The 22,182-nt window shown below is 36.4% G+C and overlaps 1 protein-coding gene across 6 annotated transcripts in view; it reads right to left on the bottom strand.

Annotated features, from left to right (window-relative positions):
* smtnb (smoothelin b) overlaps positions 1–22,182 on the bottom strand; it is an 82,443-nt gene that overhangs the window by 14,305 nt on the left and 45,956 nt on the right. For 4 of the 6 annotated variants that reach the window (XM_039662123.2, XM_039662121.2, XM_089129819.1 and 1 more), the window contains 5 exons: positions 20,565–20,638; positions 4,675–4,848; positions 4,029–4,104; positions 3,835–3,867; positions 326–490 (listed from right to left, as the gene is read on the bottom strand). In XM_039662123.2, coding sequence (XP_039518057.2) covers positions 326–490; positions 3,835–3,867; positions 4,029–4,104; positions 4,675–4,848; positions 20,565–20,638 — 522 coding nt within the window. The remainder of the gene's footprint in view (positions 1–325; positions 491–3,834; positions 3,868–4,028; positions 4,105–4,674; positions 4,849–20,564; positions 20,639–22,182) is intronic. The other 2 variants (XM_039662124.2, XM_039662128.2) reach the window with 1 other exon arrangement.

Genomic DNA, 22,182 nt, shown 5'->3' with positions numbered 1-22,182 from the left:
TTTTTATACCTATTCCATATCAAAACTGACCCAAATACAGTTTTAAAAGTACACAAATATTTCACTATATTGCAGTAGATGATTTAAAAGTGACCGTGTTATTGAAGGACTCTTAAGAAGTGTGAAAAGGACCTCTGATTCAATATAGTTGCTAGTGTTTACTAACCATTAGCTTTCTCCAAGTATTATATAAACCTTGTTTGATTCCTCGGGTCATGTGATTTTAAATTATAACTGCTTTTGGAGCAAGAATCCCAGACTTGAACCCTGAACTTTACAAGTACACTGAAGAGGTCAAGAGGCCACTACATTACTGCTGTGGTACCTGAATGGGAAACCCGATTGGTGATCTGGCTGGTGGTGGATCCGTCTGTGGACCGCTCAATCTTCTTCATCACCACCTCACTGGTGTCGGCACCTCCGCGACCTTTCTGAGATCGCTGCTGTCTGAGCTCCTGCAGACGCACATCTCTCTCCCTCTCTCTCTGGTCTGAGGACACAGGCAAAACCAACAGCGTCAGGATGATGTTCGTAAGGAGGGAAGAGAAATTCAGGTGAAGACCACATCAGTTCTTTTCCAATGTGATCAATGCACGGGACTATCTGACTAGCGAAACCTGTTTGAAAACATTATTTTGTGACACAGAAATCACACACTAACCAAACCATCACTAGCACTCGTGTGAAAGTGCTAATATCTTAGATTAACACCATAGTAGGGTTGTGTGATATTTATTGTCGACTAATTTAAAGCTGCAGTCTGTAGTTTTTCCACTTTGTCGCCATCTCTGTTCGAAATCTGCTATTGCAGTCGTTCGCGTAATTGTCAACTTTACGTGGGTTGTGCCTCGGCGGTCGCGTGCCGGTGTGGATTCTGGCATTCAGAATTACAAGTTATACTTTTGGGAAGTATGACCAGTAGGGCTGTAGTCAAACAAAGAAATCCTTATGGCTCTTTCAGACTGCACGATTTTCAAAGTAGTCAGGTCGCTGCTCTTTTCACACTGCATGACTATCTTGGCCAGCATTCAGTCGCTGCTGTGTTCACACTGGACGATGGATCGGCGACAGAAGGTTTCACACTGCATGACTTTAGAAAAATCGCCGACAGACTGTCTAGCACGCTGCACGCAAACTACATTTCACAACAAACACGCGTGAGATATGAAAAGGAAACAACGCGCGACACCACACGTGCAAGACCGGAGTTCTCACGTGAGACTTTTTTTTTCGACCCGGTTGTGGTACAGCTGGTGAAACAGACACGTGCTCCTGCCAAATTTCTACTAATTTTTCTTCCATTTATTGTGTCCAAATAGACCGAGAAGAAGCTTTTTTTGTTGAAACAATGCCATATCATGTTGATATGTGATCTATAACTCCTCCCCGAACTCCCTGCTGCTCTGTATCTTGCTCTCTCACTGGCTGCCGGTGATCGCCGATGTAGTTTTCAGTCAAAACACTTTTCACACAGCAGGATTTTGAATCGCCGACAGGTCCAGATATTTAGCATGCCAAATATCTCACGGGCGTCGGCGACTCGTCGGTGATTCTCTCAGTTCGCGTCTTTGTTCATTCACACTGCGTGATTGTCACTCGCGTGAACGAGCGCCGATTTGCCTGTGATTTCGGGCATTTGTCGGCGATTTCTCAAAACCTGTCGGCGAGCCAAAATCGTGGCTAAAATCATGCAGTCTGAACTCGGCATTAGTCGACCAAAGTTTGTCCTGCGCAACAATTAGTCGACCAAAAAAAAAAAAAAAAAAAAAAGACGGGATGTTTTGATTGAACATTTTTTAACAATCGTCATAAAGCATTTATAAAACAACAACGAAAAAAACATCAAAAATACATAAAACTATAATAATAATACAATTCTTTGCAAATTAAGTGATTTTTTAACAGCAAAGTGAGGATCTCTGTCCTAGGTCTATAGTGACGGTCACAATCGCGCGCCTGACCACACCACACGCTACAAAAAATATAACTGCTACATAATGCCACATAATGAAAAATCCTAACAAAAGCTCTCGTTTATACAGGCTGTATATTCATCTTTACTTTGAAAGCTAGGCGTTTTAAATCAAACACAAAAAAAAACCCAAATAGCCTAAAAAAACAATCCTAATAATAATTGTCTGTATTGTAGGACCGCATAGGTTAATTTTCGTTTTGTTTAGGGCTGCAATAATGAATTCGATTTCTGAAAGAGTTGGCAACGAATTACATTATCGATTCGCTGCGACGCAGAATTGTTTGAGTATAAAAAAAAAGTTTGAGTTGAGCGCATTTGTCAAACGAGAGAGACCGAGTGTGTCCCTAACGCTCGCGAGAGAGAGAGTGTGTCTGAGGCTGAGCATTAGTAATTTGGTACATACATACTAGACATTCTCTGATACAATAGTAATAGATCATTAGGCATATTATATAAGATATAAATAAACAACAATTAAATTCTTACCACTGAATTAGCAGACTGTGATTTGAATCAGATAGAGTCAGAGGAACTTCACTATATGCTCAGAAAGGATGAGCTGAAAAATACCTTACACCATAGGAGATGGTCAATCCATTGTATTTGTTATAGGGATGGGCAACGATTAATCACATCCAAAATAAAAGTTTGTGTTTACATAATATGTGTGTGTGTGGTGTGCTTAATTAATTTGTATATATAAATACCCACACATGCATGTATATATTTAAGAAAAATGTGTAATTAATGTCAAATATTTATATTTATATATAATATTAATTATGTATAAATATACATAAAGTATATACATGCAAATATTTCTTAAATATATACATTTATGTGTGGGTCTTTATATATACAAATTAATTATACACACTACACACACATATATTATGTAAACACAAACTTTTATTTTGGATGCGACTAATCGCGATTAATCGTTGCCCATCCCAAATTTGTTATATATTACTTTATATTCATTGTATTTATAATTAATAATAATATTTTTTTTCACTGAATTTGCACCTTCAGATCAGTTTTTTAATAAAGGATTGGAAGTTAATGTTTTTTATCCGATTCATCGATTAATCGATTATTAAAATAATCGTTAGTTGCAGCCCTAGTTTTGTAACATTATTTAGGCTATTTTCAAATGTGTAAAGTGTACAAATAAAAACAAAAACATATCAAGAAAACACAATCTATTGAGTCGGCATGATAAAGTCATTAAAGGGACTGCTCACGTCTTTTGCGCGCTCAAGTTCGATTTCAAATGTAGGCGCGCGGTGTGCGCGCTCATAATGGAAGCAACGCGGTCGCGGTGCGACGCACTCTTTTTTTTCCAAGTGCGTCCACGCCGCATCGAGATAAAAACATACAGTGTATAAAAACATAAAAACCAAAACAAGTAGCGTTCTAACTGAATGAATACAGCTAAACTACCTATATCCACAGGAGCGAACCGAGTGTTCGATGTGCGTGCGCTAAACTGTGGCGCTGTTACAAAATAGCCTCAGCTGTCTATTCAGCAAAATATTGGCAGAAAATATAGAAGATATTTTTTTTGTGAATATCACACACCCCTACACCACAGATGAACATAGCACCACGATCAAGCAAACACAAAGCAAGCAGTACCATCTGATTACGAACTACATTCACTTTCATGCAGGGTCAAACAACATTAATACAATGACAAAATCACACGTGGCGCTTCAGTGAATAAAAACGACATACCGTATCTGCAACTACAAACCAAATCTATAGCCAATGAAGCTCTAGATGACCCTTCAACTAAGGCCCTGGGCATTAGCAAGGGGTCAGTAGGGCAAAAAACACACACAATCCAGAAACCCTACCCATTTCCTCCTGTGTGCATCCCAGCTTAGCCTCTGAGAGCAAAGAGAGAGAAACAGGGCTGAACCATAGGGAAGTAAAGACGACAGAATGTCTCTACACTTTATGTTGAAACACACCCATCAGTAAATACAGAGAAAAGAAAGAAGAACAAGAGATGAGTGCTGTACAAAAAAACAAATGTAGAGATAATCACCTCGCTTTTTCTTGCGCAGTTCTCTCATCGCAGTCCTGATCATTTTCCTTTCTTCAAAATCTTTGCAATCATCAAGCTGTAAAAGCAAAAAGCAACCCAAACAAATTAACACAATATAAGTATAAAGAATATTTCCATCATGATATGCAGGTCACTTAAGAGATTTAAGTATTGGTAGGTTTTATTTAAGGCAATTAATCGCGATTAATCGCATCCGAAATAAAAGTTTGCGTTTACATAATATATGTGGGGGCACTGTGTATAATTATTTTATATATAAAAATACACACACATGCTTAAGAAATATTTTCATGTATATACTGTATATAGATTTATATATAATTGATATTATAAATAAATATAAATATTTTATATATAAATCATATTTTTTTCTTAAATATACATGCATGCGTGTGTTTTTATATATATACAAAATAATTATACACAGTGCCCCCACATATATTATGTAAACGCAAACTTTTATTTCGGATGCGATTAATCGCGATTAATCGTTTGACAGCCCAAGTTTTATTCAAAGCAAAATAAAAAAAATCTTGATTTTTGAGCACACGTCAGGAGAAAATAATTAAGGCATTTAGATTTTGTATATACGCAAGATTATATATAGAAGTGTTCAAAAAAGCACCATTTTGTCCAGGATCTCCTCGTCCTCGATGTCCTGCAGCTTCTCTGAGGTCAGCTTCTCACTTTGTTCCTCTCTTTTGATAGAGGTCATGGATGAGCCGTTAGGAAGCACCAGGACTTCATGAGCCATCCCACTCACAGATTCACCCACAAGAGAAATGGGATCCGTCTCCATCTGTGTGTGTGTGTGTGTGTGTGTGTGGAGGGATAGAAAGACAGCAACATGACACCTGTATACATTATAAAAGGTACACTATCAAAAATTACCATCATTTAAAACAAAACTGTACAAATGCTTTAGTATAAACCTGTTAATTGGTTAATAGTAGGTTCCCCAATACTACAGTGAAAACTGAAATGGTCTAATGGGAAATTTAATGTAATTTTTACTACGGCTATACATTTTTAGAAGGGAAAAATTCTGTACTGGCAACCACAGCTGCTGTTTTTTTTTTTACCATTAAAGTTTTACGATTTTTTATTTTTTTTTGCATTGAGTCAAGCTACAAGCTACTTATTTAAACCAGAGTCAAGCTATACTTTTGACAAAGTACTGTAGCAGGTAAACAGAAGAAATGCATGAGAATTATGGTCACATTAAACGGTATGAAAACTACATTTACTGATAATTTACCATGTATATTATATTTATATCAATATTCTAAAAGATGTTGAGGAACAAGTTATCATAAATGGTGTAACAAGGTTATACGTATAGCACAAATAACATCATTGAATATTCAAAAAGGCCCTTTGAGAATACTGATATTTTTCCATGGCCTTGAATGTAAAAATATAGCGCAGAAATTCACCGCCTCACCACATATGGTCTTTAGCTTAAGAAAGAACTTAAAGGAGTAGTTCACTTTTAAAAAAACTTTTGCTGATAATTTATTCACCCCCATGTCATCCAAGATGTCCATGTCTTTCTTTCTTCAGTCGAAAAGAAATGAAGGTTTTTGATGGAAACATTCCAGGATTTTCTCCATATAATGGACTTCAATGGGAACCAAACGGTTCAAGGTCCAAATCATAGATTCATTGCAGCTTCAAAGGGCTTTAAACGACACCAGACGATGAATAAGGGTCTTATCAAGCGAAACGATCGCTCATTTTCAAAAATAAATAAAAAAGTTTAAGTTTTATAAGCACAAATGCTCGCCTTGCTCTGTTCTGTGATGAGCGTTTGTGGCTCTCCTGTTCGAACTCGTTCATCAAAATGAACAAATCAAAATGTTCAAAATGAACAAATCTTCCGAGTCATGACTCCTAGATCGTCTGGAGTCGTTTAAAGCTCTTTGAACAGTTTGCACTGAAACTCTCATTTGGACCTTGAACTGTTTGGACCCCATTGAAGTCCAATATATGGAGAAAAATGCTGGAATGTTTTAATCAAAAACCTTAATTTCTTTTCGACTGAAGAAAGAAAGACATGCACATCTTGGATGAAATGGGGGTGAGTACATTATCAGCAAAGATTTTTCTAAAGTGAACTACTCCTTTATGTGTCCCTTTTGTTGTTTTATGTTGTGATTACAGCAGTTAAAATATTAACATTTTATTTAAAATTTCGATTATTTTTTTCCAATTAGTTCAATTTCTCTGATTCTAGGTTTCAAATAAATGGCTTCCCTACTCATTTGGAAACAATTTTTAACTTTCAAATTTCCATTTTTTTTATAAAACCATGTATAACACTCAAAAGTTGCCACTGCATTTGTAGAAAGATGCATGATCATCACAAAATTCATGTTGTACTGTGTTAAAATGCATCATACCGAAAAGTGTATGGGAAAGAATAACTTGCACACCGAATCCGAAATTTTCACACGTTAAAAAATAAATACGACCTTGTGTTGTCAATCACGTTTACACACTGCCTCTGAAACTTTCGTCCCTCATAAAAAAATTCGGATGGGGTTAGCAAGCATTTTGAATGGTGTTTTGACAATTCAGAGCCACCGAATGACGAATACGAAAAAGCACAATGTACCGACAGACCAACCCCATCTCACGGGAATTCGTACGAATTTTACGAGGTGGCTGATTCGTAACATTTCGTACGACCTCACTCGTACGAATTAGCACGATTTTGCTAAATCGTACATATTTTACGAATTAGCCAATTCGTATGAATTCGTACGACCTGACCCCGCCCCTAAACATAACCGTCACGTGGGTTTAAACAAATCGTACGAATTCGTACGAGTGAGGTCGTATGAATTAGTACGAATTAGCCACTTTTGAATCACTCGTACGAATTGGTCGTGAGATAGCGTAGGACAGACAGATGCCTATTAAGATCTGATACTATGACACTAAAAACACAGTGATGACATTTATAAATCTGAACAGCTAATCCCTAAGGTAGGTTATAATTGACAGCAACACAATCAGGATTTAAGAGCAGGGACAATAAAAATACTCGTCCAAAAATAAAGAGTGATGGGCAAGAAAGAGCAGAGAGCGAGCGAAACCACTACAGCAGAAAGAGGAGATGGAAAAAGGGGCTGGTGGAAGGGAGGGAATGTTTCTGAATCTGATCTATGTCTACAGCTGTGTTTACACAAAAGCCGTGGAAGCTCGCTGACATTTAGACAGGAATGAGAGCTCAATGATTTCTGTGAATGTCCCTGAGAGCCTTAGTCCGTGTCACACTCGCTTCTTCACTGATGTCTCCTTCAGCAAACGCCATGGCGAGCCGGACGCCTCGTAACGGAGAGGGTTTACGGCATTAGCACTTTGAGAGGTGATTCGCTGGGATAAAGTGTGGTTGTTACCCCAGAAGTTTCATATTAGAAATATCTTTTAAACCTATTCACCGATTTTATCCAGCTAATCATTATTTACAAAAATGTGAAAATTTAAACTGTTATGATTATCACGAAACCACCTTGCATTTATTTTTGGCATTGTACTTTGATATATTGTGGTGTAACTGTAAGGTACACAAATGTATTAATGAAAATATTCAGTCTCTCTCTTATGAGAAAATGCACTCTTTATTCTGAACAATGCTTTTATTTATTTATACTTTTGTGTTTGCTAACTGAAGGCTGTATATATAGATATATATATACACACACACACACACACATTATTAGAGACTTAATTGTATTTATACAAAATGTATTTTGCTTAGTTCACTTTGAAAAAAACTTTTGCTGATAATTTACTCACCCCCATGTCATCCAAGATGTCCACGTCTTTCTTTCTTCAGTCGAAAAGAAATTAAGGTTTTTGATGAAAACATTCCAGGATTTTTCTCCATATAATGGACTTCAATGGGGTCCAAACGGTTCAAGGTCCAAAAGACACTTACAGTACAAACTGCAAACTGTTCAAAGGGCTTTAAACGATTCCAGACGATGAATAAGGGTCTTATCAAGCGAAACAATCGCTCATTTAATAAATAAATAACATAGTTTAAGTTTTATAAGCACAAATGGTCGTCTTGCTCTGTTCTGTGGCGCGCGTTCGTGACTCTCCTGTTCGAACTCGTTCATCAAAACGAATGAATCTTTATCAATCTTCAGTCAATTCGTTCATTTCGTTCATTGAATGAACCAAATGACACGAAAAAAGATTCATTCGTTTTGATGAACAAGTTCAAACAGGTGAGTCACGAACGCGCGTCACAGAACAGAGCAAGACGACCATTTGTGCTTATAAAACTTAAACTTTGTTATTTATTTATTAAATGAGCGATCGTTTCGCTTGATAAGACCCTTATTCATCGTCTGGAATCGTTTAAAGCCCTTTGAACAGTTTGCAGTTTGTACTGAAAGTGTCTTTTGGACATTGAACCCTTTGGTCCCCATTGAAGTCCATTATATGGAGAAAATCCTGGAATGTTTTCATCAAAAACCTTAATTTCTTTTCGACTTAAGAAAGAAAGACATGGACATCTTGGATGACATGGGGGTGAGTAAATTATCAATAAATAAATAATAAATAATAAATATCAGATTCAATAAAATTCAAAAAAAGACTTTATTTTTTAATTAAAAAAAACGTGCAATTAAAAAGAGAATGGAGAATTACACACCCACAGTATGGGATGCTTGAGACAACTTTATGATCTGCATAAAGTTACGCCAAATCAGATTAATGCATTAAGGGTGTTAAATGTATTTAACAGCATTAGACTTATTTAATTAATCTCACAAGGTAATGTACTAACTTTGCGCTCAAATCATTGCATCCACTCACAGTTCAGCGCATCATCCCACACCAAACACACACAAAGCCCAGCACCAGACACACAAAAATAGACTCGCTGCAAATCTTGTGCCAAGATCTTTTTACCTTTTAATCCCTGATTAGCTAGGCTTTGCTGCACACTAGCAAATTCAGATGCTTTTCAGCCCACTTTGACCAGCTAAAGCTGAAAACAAACCTTACCGTTTTCAAATCTAATGTTCACTTTAGCACATGCATGCAAAATTAAATTACTACTGACTTTTCCAACTCACTAAACTAATTACTATACCTAAAGCACAACTTGCCCTAAATCAAAAGATCCCTGGAAAATCAAATCTCTTCCTGGAAGCAAACTCAAACACTAAGACTTTCAATGAATCAGACAGCAATGAGCCACATGATTCATTAGCTTTCAAATGAACTGTGCTAAGTAAGCCAGAAAATCTATTTGAAGCAAACTTAAATGCACACAAAATCAATTATTCATGCTAAATGGGACTTTGAATGGGAAGTTTACACTCGTTTCCAATTCTATTTTTGAACGGCACAGGTTTCAATGAAAGAAAATCTTAAGTATCTTAAAGTTTAGATCGTTTCCTTGGCAGATTTTCCAGTGCACATTATTCACCATAAGTGCATATGGCTAATAACACACAGTGGAAAAAACGATTCTTTCAAAACGAAAACCATCCAAATGATGACAGCAGACTCATAAAGGAAGAACAATTTCCCAGCATAAATATGCAAAATACAAACTAATCCAATTCTGCATCTTCCTCACAGTTCACAGTTCTTGGTGGTTGCTATTAGAGCCCGACCGATAAAGGATTTTGAAGGCCGATACCGATAGAAATATTTGTAGGTTTTAAAATCCGATATTCCGATATATCGGCCGATATTTTTTTTTTTCAGAAACGCGCAACAAAACATTAACAGATTTCCCTAACATTAGTTATTTGTAGTTATTTATGAGTTTTAACTAAAATAATATGATAATGCATTTTAAAAAGAAACGTGTTTCTTTTATTGTCACAACAGAACAGAGGAACATCAAAATATATTAAAGTTCTGATAAATAAAATAATAATTAGTCCCTACATTGCTACCTTATAATTACAATGTCAGCTTGCTTATCCCTTTACCTGCACTTTTTAAATTCTTTCCATCAAGTCGCAGGATGTGTGGCACGTTATACACGAGTGTTGCCAACAGGGACGGTGTAGAGCGCCCTCTGGTGGACAAACTATACAACTCCAACACTCATGACATGGTTGAAGCGTTTCGTCCGTTTTTATTTTATTTTTGAAATATTCATTTATCTGCCATTATAACTGCCGATACCGATAGTTTGGAAAATGTCTAATATCGGCCGATAATATCGGCCTGCCGATAAATCAGTCTGGCCGTTTCGTTCGTTTTTATTTTATTTTTGAAATATTCATTTATCGGCCATTATAAATGCCGATACCGATAGTTTGGAAAATGTCTAATATTGGCCGATAATATCGGCCTGCCGATAAATCAGTCTGGCCGTTTCGTCCGTTTTTATTTTATTTTTGAAATATTCATTTATCGGCCATTATAAATCCCGATACCGATAGTTTGGAAAATGTCTAATATTGGCCGATAATATCGGCCTGCCGATAAATCAGTCTGGCCGTTTCGTCCGTTTTTATTTTTGAAATATTCATTTATCGGCCATTATAAATGCCGATACCGATAGTTTGGAAAATGTCTAATATTGGCCGATAATATCGGCCTGCCGCTAAATCAGTCTGGCCGTTTCGTCCGTTTTTATTTTATTTTTGAAATATTCATTTATCGGCCATTATAAATCCCGATACCGATAGTTTGAAAAATGTCTAATATCGGCCTGCCGATAAATCATTCTGGCTCTAGTTGCCAGTGCATTGCTATTAGCTCCCAAATCAAAAGAGCCCATCCCAAGTGCTCTTCTAGATATGGATTAGTCTGTTTTTCGCTCACGTTATTGCAAAATGTATGAGCAGTAGAGATTCTTTACCTCAACAAGGTCTGGAAAATACACACACACACACACACACTTATACTACCATGCTATTGCTCCGCGAGACACTTCCGGTTGGAGACGACACAGGCGATGTGTGGCAAACAGCAGGAGGGTGTATCTCTTGGTTTACTTCAACATCAGATGGATTGCTATTTTCTGGTTCGACGTCTTCCTCTTCGGTCAGTTTCGGTTCGGGCAGTCCGAGAGCGTCACAAAGCGCCAATACTTGCCTTGCAAGCTTCTCTTGCAAGATCCTTAAACTTGCATTCTCCTGTCGTAAGGTGGAAATGGCCTCGACTACATGCATTGCTTCCTCAAGACGTGCCTCGATACTTCTGCCGAAAACCTTCAAATCGCAACGTATCTCTTGCACGGCTCGTTGAAGATTAAGTTCAAGCTCATAAAAACGCTCATCACTGGCCTTTCCTTCTTCATTTTCATCCGTCTGTAATAAAAGGTCTCCGATCACGGCCTCTAGGCCCGACTCGGCACAATCCTGCGGGAGACTGACTTCATCGGCTAGATTTGGCGAAGGGTCCAAGCTGACGCCAGGCATGGTATGGTGTGCCGAATAATCTATAAAACTACAACAATTAGAGTCTATAAGGACAATCAGGCTTGTAGACTACACAAAACACACCTCACTTGGACCCACAGTTGAGCCCTTTATACCTCACGCCAAACCCCTATCAGCTGTCCAACACACGTTAGCCAATGGAGAGCCTTGGAATTCTGTCGCCATGACAACTGGAGGCCCCGGAGCCCCTGTAACTCAGGTGCCACAGTCATCTATTTATCAACAGTGGCCATTATTCCAGTAGGCAATCACCCATAAGCCCCTGGCTCTCTTTATTTAGAGCTCTTGTCCTTCACACCTTTCACTAGCTGAGAACAAAGTGCAGGGCAACGCTGAACAATGTCACCGCATGCACGCTGCTGCAAGTCCAGAGCACAAACGCTTTATTAGCTTTTTTGTTAAGATGTCTGATAAACCTTAAATCTTAGTAAAAGAGGTACTACATCATCAGGGTAGGGTTGCACCAGCCGTTTGGAAGTTCAAATGCACAGTCCTAGTACTGCAAGCCAGTTTGTAAGTAACTCAATTGCACCATTTGTTCTTAAGGCAGAACGTAGTTAGTAGATCGCAAACTCTCCGTAAATTAATTCGTAGTCGCATAATGAGGTTAACCAACCGTCAATGATCCAACCGTCAAATATGTGAGAAGTTGTTTTGAAATGCTGTGAATTTTAATTTATCCTCGATCCTAACTTCTACAGTAGAAATATGTTTCCATTGAAATATGATACTTAAAGGAGTAGTTCACTTTTAAAAAAACTTTTGATGATAATTTACTCCGATGTCCATGTCTTTCTTTCTTCAGTCGAAAAGAAATTAAGGTTTTTGATGAAAACATTGCAGGATTTTCTCCATATAATGGACTTCAATGGGAACCAAACGGTTCAAGGTCCAAAAGACAGTTTCAGTGCAAACTACAAACTGTTCAAAGGGCTTTAAACGATTCCAGACGATGAATAAGGGTCTTAAAGCGAAACGATCGCTCATTTAATAAATAAATAACAAAGTTTAAGTTTTATAAGCTCAAATGCTCGTCTTGCTCTGTTCTGTGATGCACGTTCGTGACTCTCCTGTTCGAACGAATCTTTTTTTGTGCCATTTGGTTCATTCAACGAATGAAATGAATGAGTTGAATCTGGAAAAGATTCATTCATTTTGATGAACGAGTTCGAACAGGAGAGTCACGAACGCGCATCACAGAACAGAGCAAGGCGACCATTTGTGCTTATAAAACTTAAACTTTGTTATTTATTTATTAAATGAGCGATGGTTTCGCTTGATAAGACCCTTATTCATCGTCTGGAATCGTTTAAAGTCCTTTGAACAGTTTGCACTGAAACTCTCATTTGAACCTTGAACCGTTTGGTTCCCATTGAAGTCCATTATATGCAGAAAAATCCTGGAATGTTTTCATCAAAAACCTTAATTTCTTTTCGACTGAAGAAAGAAAGACATGGACATCGGAGTAAATTATCAGCAAAAGTTTTTTTTAAAGTGAACTACTCCTTTAATGATGACCTCGGTATTGTTAGTGTTATACTTTACCAGCTGAGCGACAGGTTTTAAAGTTAAAATGAAATAAAGTAGCAACAGATATTTTTTGTATTGTCAGTGTGACACATCTATGATTAATATAGATTTTTTTTAAAAGTAAGGCTGTCATTGGTTGTTGACTGGATAAAAGCTGATCTGAATGAGCGTTCAAGTCGATTGTTAAAAAATTAAGTGCATTTTCTTTCACACCATCTTTAAGGTTGCTTTATCATAGGACTGAAACATTATACAACATTTATGTGTACAGTAGCCTCTTCTTTTTGCTGGACACGTTGTCCCAACAAGGTACATGATACCATAAAACATGAAAAAAACTTTGGGTTTTCTAAAATGACCATTTTGATGAGATAATTGGAAGCATCTGTATGATCATTTAAAGAACAGACTTAATGCTGACGTGGGAAATCTGTCACGACTGTACATTAAATAAAAAACAATTATACAAGCAATTAGTTGAAAGCAATCACATTTCAGATTTTTGGCCTTGATTTATATTTACATTTATTCATTTAGCTGACGCTTTTATCCAAAGCGACTTACAATTGGAGCAACTAGGGGTTAGGGACACATTGGTGTCTCACAGTGGGTTCGAACCCGGGTCTCTCACACCAAAGGCATGTGTCTCATCCACTGCGCCATCACCCCCCTGATCGATTTAATGTAGCACATTGCTTTAGCTGTCATTGGGGAACTTTGAAAGGCCAAAACCACCCCTGAACTTGTTGACCCAGGTGAGAGATCACTAAACTGCATGAGCGTGTCAGATATATTTGAGGCTCAGACAGCTATTCCAATCAGTTCAGTCTCATTCGGGCGCTCTGCTGCGACTCACTGACAGCCACGCAACTAAAAATATCTTGCATAGTTTAAAACAGAGCATCTAAATATACCACCGCAAGCAGTAAAACAGTGCCAACAAAACAAACCTTGTGAAGAATTTAGGCATGCAAAGCCGGAAGAGATGGCCATGCAGTATTTCCTGGGGAAAGTCTTGTTTTCCTTACAGACACCAACGTATGAAATTAAAAAAGTTACTTTTTCCTTCTAAGAAAGGGCAGTGAAAAGTACAGGTTGGCATTGTGTGGTGGTGGATATCCAGAAATAGTCAGTGGGACTGTGGTTAGCAACACGAATTACACAAACTATGTGTGTTCACTAGCACTGAACATGGCATCAATGAATGGCGTTATTCTATTCTACAAATACTAGGGTGATGTATATATTAATTTTATTTTACTCTTGAATAAAAGTTAACTAATACAATGGACGACGTGTTGCATGATTCATTTAAATTCTCTCCTACAAATGCATACACCTAAAAAAATAACTGTCCAGACATATCACTGGTGTCACTAAGTACATGAACTATAAAAAGTAGCTGAATAACACAAAGATGGGCTAGTCTAGCTACAATTAAGGGACACTTCAGGATTTAGCATTAAGCTTTGTAGTAGTAGGAAACCTGTAGTATTTTCGAATTACAATGCTTTCCACCCTCATATCCCCCTGAGACGAGAGATTTATGTATTTTTTGTCTGGAAAAAATCCTCCGATGACGCAAAAATCATAGCCTAGCCGGACTGCATCTGATTTTTTTAAGTCTTTATTTTTGTGAAAAATGAGCAAATTTGAGCTATGAGCAAATTTTAGTCTTGTCTAACGCTATAAACTAAAATAGCTTTGTGAAATCGGCCAGATAACGTTAAATGTTTTATTAAAGGGATACTTCAAGATTTAGCATTGAGCTTTGTAGTAGTAGGAAACCTGTAGTATTTTCGAATTAGCGTGCTTTCCACCCTCATATCCCCCTGAGGCGAGAGATTTATGTATTTTTTGCCTCCGATCATGGAAAAACCGTCATCGGAGGTTTTTTTGTCCATAGGCTAAAGACTACAGTCAGTAGTCGGGTCTGTCCCGCATGTCCTCAACCCGCCCATAGAGGGCGATCTCACTCACAGAATGAACACATAGTGTCGGCCATCTTTGTTTGGAAGCTAAGCTAGCAGGCTGAGTAGTCGGGGTTACCGTCCTCTTTTTCACGGACATGTCCGGCCGTCGATGTCCGGGATTCAGCTTTTGCTTTCTGCAGTCGGCATTCATTGTTTACATGCACAGCTTTTGTTTCAATCTAACCGAATTCGTTCCGATTGGTGAATCTGAATCTAGTGTTTACATGAACGCTAAACATGTGATCGGTTGATGTGCGTTTTAACATTGCTAAGAAAATTCGTGAGAGATACGAGACCGGTGCGTCTCACAGGTGTCCGCTAATCGCCTCGCGCCGTTCTCCCGCGGCCCTCACTCGTCCCGCTCGCCACAGTAAACATGATGAACGGCGACTGTAGAACGCAAACGCCGAATCCCGGACATTTTGGGCGATCTGGAAACACATTTTCGGGCAGACTCATCATGGAGACTCACTAGTAGCCTAGACTTGTTGTTTAACTACTGCGCTCTGTTACCGGTAGGCGTGGCCTCCTAGGGCAGCGAAGCAAGTGCATTCTGGGAGTTGTTGTCTTTCATCCACATAAGCCAAAAATACATCTTCTGGCTTTTCTCAGTCTAGAAAACTCCAAATTCAAAAATAATTTCACATTTCTTCCACATAAATGACCCTTTCCAGAGGTGAAGTATCCCTGTAATGTTGAAAGGCCTAATAAAACTCACAATTTAAAGAATAATCATGTAAAAAGAAGAAATTTTGGTGTTCGCCACAGACACACACACACACCGTCACTGACCCAAAATCTCCTCCACATATTGATCAGCTGTGATTCTGTCAGCTCGAGTGACATTTTTGCTTTCACACTGAAAACTTCAGTCTGTTTGGGACAGTTTTAGGTGATTTCCATATACCACCCCTTTTTGGTCTTTACATCAAGCGTCTCCAAACCTTGCGTCAGTGTTAAAAGGTTTGACCGACGTCGAAGAACAACCTGCACCTCAAATCACCGTCGAGGAAATTGCTTTAAAAGGAACAGAGAAGCAAAGGGGAAACCATATCCATTTTACGACCACCCAAATGCATCCGTAACGATCAGTTGTTAACTTCAACAGTGCTAGACATTTGTCTGTCATTGTACTTGTAATAAAGCTCAACCAAATCCTGTTGAGGTGAATATTTGCTAGTACACAACACCACAATCACATTCTACTCCTCAAATCAAACCCATATTTACCTCTGCACTAGTTTGTCGTATCGAAGTTTGGCGTCAAATCATGATCCCTGCTGTCTGTGTTTTCCCTCAAGGCTTTCTCTGTCTTCTGTCGCGTTCACACAGAGACATTAATCCCTCATTTGTGTGGAAAAGCCTCGACAACCTGCTAATGAACCGTTAGTGCTTATCCTTTAACGAGATTACCACACTGCCCCACATGCGTTAGACTAGAGGGGCAAAGGGAATTACCAGCAAAAAAAAAAAAAAATCAACTTTTTTACTAGTTTGTATGTACTACAATTATTTTACCTTTAATTAAGCGCATCTGAACATATTTTCCTCCCTGTGCTAGTTCACTTTTGAAAAAACTTTTGCTGATAATTTATTCATTTTGTCATCCAAGATGTCCATGTCTTTCTTTCTTCAGTCGAAAATAAATTAAGGTTTTTGATAAAAACATTCCAGGATTTTTCTCCATATAATGGACTTCAATGGGAACCAAACGGTTCAAGGTCCAAAAGACACTTTCAGTGCAAACTGCAAACTGTTCAAAGGGCTTTAAACGATTTCAGACGACGAATAAGGGTCTTATCTAACGAAACGATCGCTCATTTAATAAATAAATAACAAAGTTTAAGTTTTATAAGCTCAAATGCTCGCCTTGCTCTGTTCTGTGACGCGCATTTGTGACTCTCCAGTTCGAACTTGTTTATCAAAATGAACGAATCTCAACGGTTCATTCAACGAACGAATTTACTCGGAAACAGATTTGTTCATTTTGATGAACGAGTTCGAACAGGAGAGCCACGAACACTCATCACAGAACAGAGCAAGGCGAGCATTTGAGCTTATAAAACTTAAACTTTGTTATTTATTTATTAAATGAGCGATCGTTTCACTTGATAAGACCCTTATTCATCGTCTAGAATCGTTTAAAGCCCTTTGAACAGTTTGCTGTTTGTACTGAAAGTGTCTTTTGAACCTTGAACCGTTTGGACCCCATTGAAGTCCATTATATGGAGAAAATCCTGGAATGTTTTCATCAAAAACATTAATTTCTTTTCGACTGAAGAAAGAAAGACATGGACATCTTGGATGACATGGGGGCGAGTAAATTATCAGCAAAAGTTTTTAAAGAAGAATTACTTCTTTAATTATATTGAACGTGGACTGATTCAAATCTTATTTAAACGTATATTTAAAAAAAACTGAATTTGCAGATAATAAAATACTAATTAAATAAAATGCCAGGTATTTCAATAGTCCACTTTTAGACATTCTAATAACTATAAGTAACTTTGCAACTATTGAACAAATCAACTAACTCTAATGAGAGTATTAGTAAGGACTAGTCTGCTTATTACCGGCTAACACTTTATTGTCATGTGTTGACCAACGTAAATTATGTATGGGATAACTGATGATGGGCCGTTGCATTATTTTTCTAATGATTCAACGTCCCGCAGTTCATTTATCTGAACAATGTGTTAAGATATGGTAACAACCAGTGTTTTATTTAAAGACAACTGTCAAGTTTTTGTCCTTAAAACATGGTATGTAGGAGTAATTTATTACGAATCTCATTCCAAGCCTTGATTGCTTATTCCAAAATGTCATTTTAGAGTTAGTAACGGAGGCTTGAGCCATTGATATGCCGACTAATCAAGTTATTAGAGAGATTGCTTGTGCGTGTGTAAATTACTCGAGTCTGTGCGATTCTCAACTGTGCGTTTCTGAGAAATGTCATGCAGCTTTTCAGTCGTGAAACTACTTTACTGCTGTAGATCTTTTAAATAACTTTTAAAATTATTTGGCCATGTATTAAGGAACTAATTAACTCAAGAACTACTTCCCTGAAAATAATTGCACACCTTAGAATAATCATCAACCAATCAGAATGAAGCATTCAACGGCCCTGTATATAATTAATTAGAACTTTTACTAGTGTGTTATTCAATATTACATTTAAAGTTAATATATTCAATTGCAACCTCAAATGCATTGCATTACAAGTTTAAATAAAAATGATCAAGTATATTTTAGTTAGTAAATTCAGTAGAAAACCACACAATACAATGCTGAACAAAGTCATAGTTTTTGATATTTTTGGACCAAAATGTATTTTCGACGCTTCAAAACATTGTAACTAACAATGGACTACTTTGATGATGTCTTTATTAACTTTCTGGACAAGGACAGTATACCGTACACACATTTACAATGGTGTTAATGACATAATTTTCATTTTTGGGTGAACTAACCCTTTAAGTGCGTCAAAAACTCTCCAAAATTCAGCTAAGTGCATTTAATATAAATTAAACAATGATGCATTTTAACATGCAATTAAGTGTCTGAACACACAAGGGCTGTTATATCCTTAATTGGTCACAAATTTGCAGATGTAAGCCCTTTAAGCGGTTCTGCACACGCACATACACACGCAAACCACATTTTTGAGCGTACTAAATATGAGTCGCTCCTAAATTTGCTATGACGTCAAATATCAAATTAAACATTTTGGCATCTTGCAGCGGCGAACTACAAACACCAATGCTGACAGTTCAGCTTGTTTGGCGTCAGTGCTTCTTGACTAAAGTTATCTCAGCGATTTGAGACGTATTGTGTCAGACAATTTAAAGTAAACCACTGTTGACAGAGGTGCTGTGTTTTGTTCGTGCTTTTTACAGAGCATGCTCTCTTTCACTGTTGCCTTGTCTGACTTTTATAAGCACGGTTTTTTATGTCTCACAGTTTTATAAGCACAGTTATGCTTTTTTAAAGAATACAGTCCCGTATTAGGTCTTATTCTGGTGAGGCTAGTCTCTTGTTTTGGCCTTATTTTTCAAGGGAGATCTGGCAACTTGTCTGTCATCCTTTGGATGTGCCTCAGTATAAGATCATGCTATCATTCATTCAAGTCTTAAATGAGTTTAAAAGTGTTAAATGAACAGAGTTGTGAGAAAACGGGATGCCGTCAACTCCACATCATGAGCATCTGATCTTAAAGTGACAGCAGCCTAATATACCCTGCTGTCTGTTATTAATGTTAATCAAAGAACAAAAGACAGAGAAAATCACTCACTGCTCTTGACTGAATCATTTTTGTAGCTTTAATGAGGATTAATGTATATTTAATTCATAACTGTGCAGTGTAAAGCACTGTTTACAAGGTTACAGGGGTCAAAAACAATGAAAACAATACGTTTTGTGCATTTTGGCAGGGCAGGGATATACCCGAGCTGACTCATCTGGGCAAGCAGAAAAAACCCTTAGTGTTGAACCCTGTTATATTAAAGGCACCGCTATATATGACATTTATTACAGTGAATATATTGTTTTAAGTCAACAAATTAAAATTAAAATTGATAGCTTACTATAATGCATGCATGAATGGCTATAATGGTTAAATTTGAGGGGGGAAATCCATTTAATAGAGACATTATCCGTATCAGTACTGCTCTCAGTGATATACTGTAGGCCTTCATTCACAGTTCGAAATAAATGAAAACCTTTAATGTTAGGTGCAATTAAATACAAAAATGTGCCATTATTTAAATTTTTAGATTGACAAGCATGCATTTATGTATATATATTAGGGCTGTCACACGATTAATCGCGATTAATCGCATCCAAAATAAAAGTTTGTGTTTACATAATATATGTGGGTGCACTGTGTATAATTATTTTGTATATATATTTAAATACACATGCATGCTTGTATATATTTAAGAAATATTATCATGTAAATACTGTATACAGATTTATATTATATATAAATATAGATATTTTATATATAAATAAAAAATTTTTCTTAAATATACATGCATGTGTGTGTATTTATATATACAAAATAATTATACACAGTGCACCCACATATATTATGTAAACACAAACTTTTATTTTGTATGCGATTAATCGTTTGACAGCCCTAATATATACATTTGAAATTATGATTTTATGCCAACTTAATTATGTGAAAGTGTGCATGTAGGGTTTCTTTCCCACAAAGGAAACAACATCTTTGGTCCTGGAGGCGCTTCCTTTCAGAAGTTTTTTGTGAATTATTTACGCTCGTCAATGTTTCATTAGTGAGTGATGAGACGATGTAAAGTGTCAAATTTACAATGAGACTGAGCGTAATTCAAACAAATCAGATCCTATAGAAACACTACACTAGAAATCATTTCTATGTGAGCACAGCAAAGCACTGTCACTCATTTAATGTGCAAAGATGACGTTTATGTAAAGGCCAGCAGCGAAAAAAAGAGAGAAGATGGATAATTCATATTAAAATGCTGACTAATATTAAAAGTGGACCTTTGCACAAATGGAGAGTGCATGCAAATACAGTTTTGTTTTATGTTAAATACCTTAACAGAGGATCCAGATGAGAGACTTGAGCTGGTAACTTTGAACGGTGACGCTCTTAAACCAAGAGTCAGCTCTGAGAGAACAAGGGAAAACAGCAAAATGAGAACAGTGAAGACGGTTACAAGATTTAGAGGAGACTGAGCTGCTTAAGAATGTCTAATGATGGTGTACGGTTTAAAAACATCATGCCACCCCAAGAAATATTTACACAGCACTGTTTAGATGTTAAATAGAGCTTCGGTCAGAGTAGTCTGTTATGTAAGCTGCCACAATGGCACCACATAGGGCTCATAAATTAGCATTGCCACATTACTGCTAATGTAAACATTGCTCAGCGCCCTCTCCGTTCTCTGGCTATGTTCGGCATGGGATGTAAGGACACTTGAATCATGGAAACGGTTTTGTTACTTGAAATAAAACAACAAAAATCCTGACACTTATTTTATTTCAGCTAGCTTCAAAAGGAAAAAAAAAAAATCTCTCAAAACTGCAAAGACATTAACAAAAATTCAAATGAAAACCAAAAATATTAAAACAAAAGGCTAAATTCAACTATTGGGAAAAATAATGGCAATGTCCAATCATCAACTTAGGAAAGGAAATTGTATTTGAATTGGAATCCAATTTTGTGCAATATGACACTTCTTTTATTTCAGCTATAGCTTCAAAAGAAAAAAACAAATCTCTCAAAATTACAAAGACTTTACCAAAAAATATAAAAAACAAAAGCAAAATACAACTATTGGTAAAAACAATGGTAATGTTCAATCATCAACTTAGGAAAGAAAATTGTATTTGAATTTGAATTGGGTTTTCATGAGCTGTATGCCAAAATCATCAGTATTAAAACAATAAAAGACCTGAAATATTTCAGTTGGTGTGCAATGAATCTAAAATATATGAAAGTTTAATTTTTATCATTACATTATGGAAAATAATGAATTTTATCACAATATGCTAATTTTTTGAGAAGGACCTGTATTGCATGGCATTAAAATATTAGAATGCATTAGGACCGGGCAACGATTAATCGTGATTAATTGTATCCAAAATAAAAGTTTGTGTTTATATAATATATATTTATTTTTAATATAAACATGTACACATGCATATATATATGTAAGAAAAATGTGTTAGCAATATATAAAATATTTATATTTAATATAAATCATGTACAAATATATATCAAGTATATACATGCAAAAATTTCTTAAATATTTCTTAAATATAAATATTAAATACTTAAATATTTTTTACAATTTCTTAAATATAAAATGTGTGTGTATTTATATATACAAAATAATTATACACATACATATATTATGTAAACACAAACTGTGTATAATTATTTTGTGTATATAAATATACACACATTTTATATTTAAGAAATTGTAAAAAATATTTAAGTATTTTATATTTAATAAGAAATATTTAAGAAATTTTTGCATGTATATACTTGATATATATTTGTACATGATTTATATTAAGTATTAGTATTAATGTTTTATATATTAACACATTTTCTTAAATATATATATGCATGTGTGTAAATGTTTATATAAAAAAATAAATATACGCAGTCTACACAGATATATTATGTAAACACAAACTTTTGTT

This window comes from Pimephales promelas, chromosome 4 (genome assembly GCF_988280905.1).
Source record: "Pimephales promelas chromosome 4, fPimPro1.hap1.1, whole genome shotgun sequence".
NCBI lineage: Eukaryota > Metazoa > Chordata > Actinopteri > Cypriniformes > Leuciscidae > Pimephales > Pimephales promelas.
This window is presented reverse-complemented; position numbering and strand designations above follow the sequence as displayed.